We start from the raw sequence: 9,447 nt of genomic DNA, 5'->3' as shown, positions 1-9,447 counted from the left end.
TGAGATATCTCGGTAAGTATATGTGTAGTTAGGCCCAAACTCGTTGTCTAGAGGGAATAAATGTCATTCATGCGTGCTGCGACTCTTCAGGATAGCCGTTTTTCTTTTACTATCTTTATTTTGGACCAACCGCCATTATTACCACCACCAACCACATCTCAACAGTCATCACAACATCAACCACCCACCACAACGCCGCTTCACCACAACAGCCACGACCTTTACCGTCACACCTCGCAACCGTCGCATCGCCACCGTTCCTGCGCCGCTTGTGGGTACCGGTATTGGACTCGTGCAGGGCGCGCGCCGAACAGTGTGTACAAAACCACGGACTTTCCGCTCCAAAAACGGATCAAAAACGACTCACGCCCACTTTTGTTCCGTCCAACCGGTGAGCGAGGGGCGATTTGGCCCCGCCTCCAGGGCGTTGGAGGGCGGTCGCTATATGCAAATTCATGGATCAAAATGCATTCACGCCCACTTTTTCTCGGGCCAATGGGGAGCGAGGTGAAAGGTCGAAGGCAGGGGGTCAAAGGCGAAGCCACGGGGCTGATATAAGCGGCTGCGTTCGTCAGAAGAGTGTCGTCGTGTGCGTTGGAGTTGAGTGCAGTTGGGAAGTTCGCAGGAGGAAGAGTTCGGAGTTGGAGTCGGAGCGAAGAGGACGGAGCTGTGGAGAGGCGGCGGCGGCGAAGGCAGACGAGGGGGTGCTCGCGTCGGTGCCGGGAGCTGCACACCAGGGAGGCCGACGGCGCGACCTGGTCGAGGTGGAGACGCTCGTCGCGGGACCCGAGACAGAGTAAAAATCCTCCTTTCCCCGAGCATCAGCAACCCCCTCCTGTTTCCCCCCGCGCTGAGATAGTGTGACCAAAGGGGGCCCCCTTCCCACCCCCTACCAGACACTGTCCGCGAGGCCCGCGGAGTTGAGGCACCACCGCCGCTCCGCGTCTCATCACCAGACGGGTAGGTCCGACACGGTCTCGGCCCCAGGCCCGCCTACCCCCTCATCCTGGAGGGTGGTTCTCTTTTCTTTTGCTTTGGGAATGTGTGTTGTCGGCGCCGTCTGTGAAGTAAAATTGTATAAGTGTTGCCGTGTGCTCGCGTAATCGGTATTAGATCTGCATTGTCGCATTTGCTTTTTGTCTTCTTTTTTATGTGCTTTTGGTGGAATTGTATATGTGTGCTTTCCGTTCATCGCGAATAAATGTGCTTTATGTTGAACTGTTTCCCGCTTCGCTTCGTCATTTCTCTCATTGAATCCTCATCTTGCTTCACGTAAAGGGTTGGTAGTGGGCTGAATACGCCCGATAATTAATCGAACCGTCGAGGCCGACGATAACACCGCTCGGTTATCCCGATAGTACGGAACGGGTCGCTTAAGTGGCCCGTGTCCGAAGTCGACCTGCGGTGAGGTGCGATCGCCCGGTCTACCCTCCGTGTGGGTACTTAGGTAGGTCGAATTTGGCGAGCAACCCTATCCCACGCGGGGGCCGATTGGCTCGATCGTGGTGAGACCGAAAGGTCCACCCGTGACTGGTTCCCGGCGTTAGTCCGAGAGGGTCACGACTGGATTGTCCGTCCGGTGGGCGACGTGCCGCGATTCGAGTTACGTGGCCGTCAGCAAGCCGGCGGGCGCGAATCCGTAACAATATTTTAGGGGGTGTCTGTTGAAGCATTACGGAGCAGGACAGAGGGGTCGGGGTGTCAGATTTGGGGGAAAAAAAGCAAAGCAGTACGTAATTTCTGAATGGCCCCCTTAATGCGAAGATTACTCTTTCCATTGATCTTGGGCTCATAAGAGAGCTCTTCGTCATTCATAAATCACCTGCAGGAGCACGGGGATGCAAGGAAACCTGTGCAGTGTCCTTTCCCGTGGACTTGGTCACTCAGAATCGTATCTCCGACCTACCTGCTTGGGTTCATACTAAGAACTCTCTTGTTAGCACAGGAAGGGGACAGGTGATTGGATAGTGTAGTGTAAAATTAATTCTGAACATGAAATGGTTGCCATTCATTTGTTCCTCTTTTTTCCCCACCTGTGAAACCAATTTAAACATCCTCTTCAATTGCATTCTTCCCTCCAGGTCTTCAATACGGCTGTTCACCACCATCTCAAGTCATGCCCCATCCAAAACCATTAAACATCCGCCCTCACCCCCCCCCCCCAATCCTGATATGGTGCTTATGTATCAATCTTGTCCACTGCTCTTATGATCTCTCCTACCCCTCATCGTTCCCTTACCTGCATCCCTTGTTTGTCCGTCCACATCGATTTCCTCCCTTCGCCCTACTGTTGGTGTTTCCCCCCTGCTCCTGCTGTTCATTTTGTTATGTTGCGTCATGATCCGTTCGGTGTTCAAGCTCCACCACGAGTCGTGAATGTGGATAGAAAAATAAAATAAACCAAAAGGACACTCTTCAACGTCACCAGCCGTGCTTCCACCCACATTTTTACATCCTTATACCAAGTTTGATTGAAATCCCTGAACAAAGATTTAAAATATTAAATAATTCTGGCTGCCAGTCCATGCAACCGATCATGTTGAAGAATCACCCTTCCCCATCAATATCAGATCATAAATGTGACATTTCACCTCAATTGATGAAGTGGTTCAAGAGTATGAATTTAAAAAAGATTTTTGTTCAATCCAATATGGCTGCCAGACCATGTGACCTGTTAAATATTCATGAACACCTTGGTATCCCCAAGGCTTAGAGAACATGTGGGTGAAGTTTCCCCTTACTCCATCTCCACAGGCAGGTCAGTGGTCTTTATGTGTTCTACCATCTACTCTCCAAACCCCTCCCACCCCCTTGCTCTGCCTGCGATATGTCCCCCCCCCCATATTTCCAGAGCGCTCAAAGTCCACCCCTAACCCCCTTCTGGTTAAACGACCAGAATGAAGAATCACTGCTCACCTTCACCCTTTCATTCCTCTTTTTCCCCACCTTTGGAACAAACTCCACACTCTCTTCAATGCCAGTTTTCCCTCCAGGTCTTCAAAATAGCTGTTTACCACCACCTCTTATCTTCCCCCATCATCCAAAACCATGATCTTTTCTGCCCCTGCTAATCTACCCCAAACCCACCTCCTTCAAATTCCCTGCTTTCCTTCCTGAAAGTCCCTGTAATGTCCATCTTATTTACCCCCGTGTACCCCACCCCATCCCTCTCCCTTCCGAATGTCTCTGTTCCCCACTGTTTTCGGCTTCCCGCTCCTGACTCTCGTTGTATGTTGTTTGTTCGCTCCGATACGAGCCTCAACAACGTATGCAAAAAGAGAAAAAGTCAAGCCATTCTGGAGAACATATTAATTTTATTCTTCAAAAATTAGCTGCAAAATCATGCGACCTATGACATCATAGGTGGAGAAGTTTTTGTTCCTCATGGTTGGGCGATCATACCTGCAAAGTTCCGCGTCGATTTGTTCAGCCGTTTCGAAGGAGGGTTTTGAAAGTTTTCATGTTAAAAACAACATGGCTGCCGAACCATGTGACCGATGTCATCAATTTCCCCACCAATAAAATTTATCCCGAGATGACTCTCAAAAATGTTCATACTGATCGGATAAAGTGTTCGATGTATTCAATCATGTTGTAAGGCAGCCACCGATGACATGAAAATAAATAAAATCACTCATTTCACATTGGGGGTACATGACATGTACCAAGTGTAAAACGTTCCCATGGAGCAGTTTCACAAATACAGATGTCCAAAGTTTTTCCTTTTTTCCAACATGGCTGCCACATCATGTGACCTACAACGTCATCATCATTAAAACACTCTACATGAGTAGTCACACCGATGGTGAAAAATGTGTCAATCGTATAAGCGGTTGCAGAGAAAACAGAGAAAATTAGCGTGGACAGACGTACGTACGCATGTACGTACGGACAGACAACCCAAAAAACATGCCACCGGCGACTTCGTCAGCAGAGGCATAAAAAAGTAGCATTTCACAGCATTGTACGAAATTTGTAAAATGGATGGGACTGTTTTCTCGACCTGTAATCACAGCTTTAGGCATTTGTGAATGTGAGGTGGGGAACTGGCTCAGCGAGAACGAGCCTGCACGGGGCTCCAGAAGACCAGGGAAAGCTGGGTTTGCTTCGTCAGTTACAAGATGCCGGTTGGTATTTGCCTCTCCCTTATTCTCCTTCCACCTCTGTTTTTGTTATTTTGCTCCTCTCAATTCCTGTCCACCCTCGTTTCCTCCTCTCGTTCATGTTGTGGACACAAGGCGAATGGCATAGTTTTGCTGTTTCGAGAGTTTGGCATTTTCGCTTTGTTGGATCCCAGGATATAGTTCAGTCTGGCGGAGGGATGTGCTCTACCGAGTGCCGTTCTGGCTTTTACTGTAATGCCAATGATTATTATTCTTGATCAAATCTATAGGTTAAAATCATAAAATGTGTAAAAATATTATTTTCCTGAGATTACACACATACAAAAAGACCTTTCGGTGATCTCTCTCGAGCAAGGTGAAAAAAGTTCGGACCTAAAGTGTCCTAGATAAGCAACATGGATCGAATTGGCCCTAGGTATTTCAAATGAAACCATGGCTCCTGGGGGACGGGGACAGACGTGTATTCCACAAGAGAAGTTTGTGAAGGAAAGGGACAGACGTGTATTCCACGAGAGAAGTTTGTCGAGGAAAGGGACAGACGTGTATTCCACAAGCGAAGTTTGTCGAGGAAAGGGACAGACGTGTATTCCACGAGATAAGTTAATGGAGCAAAGGGACAGACGTGTATGCCACGAGAGAAGTTCGTGGAGCAAAGGGACAGACATGTATTCCACGAGAGAAGTTTGTCGAGGAAAGGGACAGACGTGTATTCCACTAGAGAGGTTTGTGGAGCAAAGGGACAGACGTGTATTCCACGAGAGAAGTTTGTGGAGCAAAGGGACAGACGTGTATTCCACGAGAGAAGTTTGTCGAGGAAAGGGACAGAAGTGTATTTCATGAGAGAAGTTTGTCGAGGAAAGGGACAGACGTGTATTCCACGAGAGAAGTTTGTCGAGGAAAGGGACAGAAGTGTATTTCATGAGAGAAGTTTGTCGAGGAAAGGGACAGACGTGTATTCCACTAGAGAAGTTTGTCGAGCAAAGGGACAGACGTGTATTCCACAAGAGAAGTTTGTGGAGCAAAGGGACAGACGTGTATTCCACGAGAGAAGTTTGTCGAGGAAAGGGACAGAAGTGTATTTCATGAGAGAGGTTTGTCGAGGAAAGGGACAGACGTGTATTCCTTGAGAGAAGTTTGTCGAGGAAAGGGACAGACGTGTATTCCACGAGAGAAGTTTGTCGAGGAAAGAGACAGATGTGTATTCCACGAGAGAAGTTTGTCGAGGAAAGGGACAGACGTGTATTCCACGAGAGAAGTTTGTGGAGCAAAGGGACAGACGTGTATTCCACGAGAGAGGTTTGTGGAGCAAAGGGACAGACGTGTATTCCACTAGAGAAGTTTGTCGAGCAAAGGGACAGACGGGTATTCCACGAGAGAAGTTTGTCGAGGAAAGGGACAGACGTGTATTCCATGAGAGAAGTTTGTCGAGGAAAGGGACAGACGTGTATTCCACGAGAGAAGTTTGTGGAGCAAAGGGACAGACGTGTATTCCACGAGAGAAGTTTGTGGAGCAAAGGGACAGAAGTGTATTCCACGAGAGAAGTTTGTCGAGCAAAGGGACAGACGTGTATTCCACGAGAGAAGTTTGTCGAGGAAAGGGACAGACGTGTATTCCATGAGAGAAGTTTGTCGAGGAAAGGGACAGACGTGTATTCCACGAGAGAAGTTTGTGGAGCAAAGGGACAGACGTGTATTCCACGAGAGAAGTTTGTGGAGCAAAGGGACAGAAGTGTATTCCACGAGAGAAGTTTGTCGAGCAAAGGGACAGACGTGTATTCCACGAGAGAAGTTTGTCGAGGAAAGGGACAGAAGTGTATTTCATGAGAGAAGTTTGTCGAGGAAAGGGACAGACGTGTATTCCACGAGAGAAGTTTGTCGAGGAAAGGGACAGAAGTGTATTTCATGAGAGATGTTTGTCGAGGAAAGGGACAGACGTGTATTCCACGAGAGAAGTTTGTCGAGCAAAGGGACAGACGTGTATTCCACAAGAGAAGTTTGTGGAGCAAAGGGACAGACGTGTATTCCACGAGAGAAGTTTGTCGAGGAAAGGGACAGAAGTGTATTTCATGAGAGAAGTTTGTCGAGGAAAGGGACAGACGTGTATTCCTTGAGAGAAGTTTGTCGAGGAAAGGGACAGACGTGTATTCCACGAGAGAAGTTTGTCGAGGAAAGGGACAGACGTGTATTCCACGAGAGAAGTTTGTCGAGGAAAGGGACAGACGTGTATTCCACGAGAGAAGTTTGTGGAGCAAAGGGACAGACGTGTATTCCACGAGAGAAGTTTGTGGAGCAAAGGGACAGACGTGTATTCCACTAGAGAAGTTTGTCGAGCAAAGGGACAGACGTGTATTCCACGAGAGAAGTTTGTCGAGGAAAGGGACAGACGTGTATTCCACGAGAGAAGTTTGTCGAGGAAAGGGACAGACGTGTATTCCACGAGAGAAGTTTGTGGAGCAAAGGGACAGACGTGTATTCCACGAGAGAAGTTTGTGGAGCAAAGGGACAGACGTGTATTCCACTAGAGAAGTTTGTCGAGCAAAGGGACAGACGTGTATTCCACGAGAGAAGTTTGTCGAGGAAAGGGACAGACGTGTATTCCACGAGAGAAGTTTGTCGAGGAAAGGGACAGACGTGTATTCCACTAGAGAAGTTTGTGGAGCAAAGGGACAGACGTGTATTCCACGAGAGAAGTTTGTGGAGCAACGGGACAGAAGTGTATTCCACTAGAGAAGTTTGTCGAGCAAAGGGACAGACGTGTATTCCACGAGAGAAGTTTGTCGAGGAAAGGGACAGACGTGTATTCCACGAGAGAAGTTTGTGGAGCAAAGGGACAGAAGTGTATTCCACGAGAGAAGTTTGTCGAGCAAAGGGACAGACGTGTATTCCATGAGAGAAGTTTGTGGAGCAAAGGGACAGACGTGTATTCCACGAGATAAGTCAATTTTGAAACGAGTGCCGAGTAAGCACAGCATGCGAGTCTGGGCAGAGCACAAAGACGAGCTAATCATGCTGTCAAAAGTAAAAAAGGTTTTTACTTTTGACAGAAGCGCCAAACTTCTGGAAGTCATTTCAATGAGGTAGTGAGAATATAACCATGCCAGAGATATACTCAGTTGTTTCACCCATCATCAGGTGTGATCACAAGTTTAAATGAGTGATTAGCTTGTTCTTTCATATCCGGAGTACCACTCGGTAACATTCCCTGAACTCATGTCTACGTCATGCACCCGATTCCACATTTCCCCCGATGTACAATTTCTATCCTTGCTGCACCCAGGTGTTTCACCCATCAAGAGGAGTGATCACATGCTTAGACTAGATGGTATTCATGGAATACTTACCCTGCACAGTCAACAGTTTTGGAGATAAAGGTGCAACGTTTTTTGGTATTTTTTCAAAGATGGCACCTGTATCACATGACCGATGACATCATGATTATCATTAAAATATTCTACAGGAGGCAGACGAACTTCCACAAACTACTACATGACCTATGACATCATAATTATCATTAAAAAGATTATACAGAAGGAACCACTCATTCTGAAAATTTCGTATCCATTGGACTAACAGTTGAGGAAATTTTTTTTTCATATTGATCAGATCAAGCATTGTACTTGTCGAATTATGATGTCATAATGAAGGCACCGATGAGATTATCAACATATCATATTCCCTGTTGGGAGAACTTGAAAATGAGCCACATTTCAATTTTTTCCATCGAGCGGTTTGATATATAGAGAGAGGTGCAACATTTTTCCAAGATGGTGTCTACCACGCGATAGATGACGTCATAATTATGAATAAAATTAAAAAAAATTCTACAGGCGGAGGCACTCTTATGGTGAAATTTTGTATCAATCAGATCAACGGTTGCAGAGAAAATGAATTCTAAAAATGCAGACACGCACATACATATGTACGTACGTAATCGAATGCCGAACCAGCTTTTCGGTTCGCGCGGGCAGGGTAACAAGTGATTAGCTCGTTCTTTAGTACTCGTAGTGCTCGGTGGCATTCCGTCAAATCGTGGCTCGGTTTCGGAACTCGTGTACACGTCGCACACTCTTTATTCCACATTTCCCCGATGTACAATTTCTATATCAAAGAAGCATAAACTATGTACAGCACAAAGTTGAACATAAAGAGAAATTCAAATCCTGAGCTGAATTGTTTACATTTTAAACATTACCTTTAAATTACAAACAAAAATAATTAACATTTTTAAATACCAAATTAAATCCTGGACGTCAAAAGTACTTACAATTAGCAGGTAAGGTTTCTTTGGTACCTTTACCATAGCGTCATACTACATACAGGCTGACATATTCCCATTGAAAACAAATCCAACATTCATTCGGGTTCATCAGCTATGAACAAGGCACTAAAAGTGTGGCGAGTCCTACAAAGTAAAAATTGCATTTCATCAACAAACGCCTTTAATGCAATAAATGAAAGCTAAGTAACTTAGCATTAACCAAATTACTACCTACACATATGTACAAAAGTAACGTGTTACGAATTCAAAATTAAAATTGCATCATCACAATATGATCATTTGCTCACAGTCATAACAATTGAATGAACAACACTTGTGATTTAAAGGGAGAGTCATGGCTGCTTCCGCTGAACGTTCGAATCGTCTTGCTGGAGCTGGCTCGAATCTGCAATGGAACCCCCGAGGATAGATCATTGGTGAGAAAACCCCCAAAGTGTATCAAAAAGAAACTTGAAGCAGAGAAGAAACCATTAAAGGTTTCTCATGTACCCGGTGGCGCTCTGAAGGGCTCACACCCCAAATGTCACTTCACTCCATCAGCACATGTCGACCGACATCGGATTATCCCGTGCACGCGAACCGAAAAGCAATTTGTTCATGTCCGTCCGTCTGTCCGTCCGTCCCAAAACGTTAGTTTATGATCGAGGAACAACTTATTCCAATTTAATGTTATATTTGGACCATTAATTGGAAAAGGAACCACGAGGTGACCAGAACTTTGGCTCTGAATTCATCCTGATCACACATTCGCAGAGTGGTGAGACTTTCTTTGAGATTGTCTGCCATTCTGGCAGACAAACAAAATAGAAAATCAATCAAAACAGGAAGCTTAGTGTTTTTAAGGACGTGATAAAGGACATAAACAGGCACAAACAACTAATGTAATGTGTTAGACAGGATGATGTAATAGACACTGGGTAAAAGGGCAGTAAAACTCCTTCACACCTCTTTAAAAAAACGTTTACTTAAATCGATGTATATACGTGAAACACTGGAAAACACAAATCGCCTTCTCATCACTTACAAGAACCTCCAGTTTTGCAG

At 46.0% G+C, this 9,447-nt stretch overlaps 1 protein-coding gene across 4 annotated transcripts in view; it reads right to left on the bottom strand.

The window, feature by feature from the left end:
• Positions 1-8,162: 8,162 nt before the first annotated feature.
• LOC147010272 (uncharacterized) overlaps positions 8,163-9,447 on the bottom strand; it is a 223,358-nt gene continuing 222,073 nt past the window's right edge. For all 4 annotated transcript variants that reach the window (XM_085861342.1, XM_085861338.1, XM_085861343.1 and 1 more), the window contains one exon: positions 8,163-8,788. In XM_085861342.1, the coding sequence (XP_085717468.1) occupies positions 8,693-8,788 (96 nt within the window). In that variant the 3' untranslated portion in view covers positions 8,163-8,692. The remainder of the gene's footprint in view (positions 8,789-9,447) is intronic.

Source organism: Eptatretus burgeri, chromosome 17 (genome assembly GCF_056783735.1).
Source record: "Eptatretus burgeri isolate ZD-2024b chromosome 17, Ebu_testis_v1, whole genome shotgun sequence".
In the NCBI taxonomy this organism is placed as follows: Eukaryota; Metazoa; Chordata; class Myxini; order Myxiniformes; family Myxinidae; genus Eptatretus; species Eptatretus burgeri.
The sequence above is the reverse complement of the archived record's forward strand: the minus strand, read 5'-3'. Positions and strand labels throughout refer to the sequence as shown.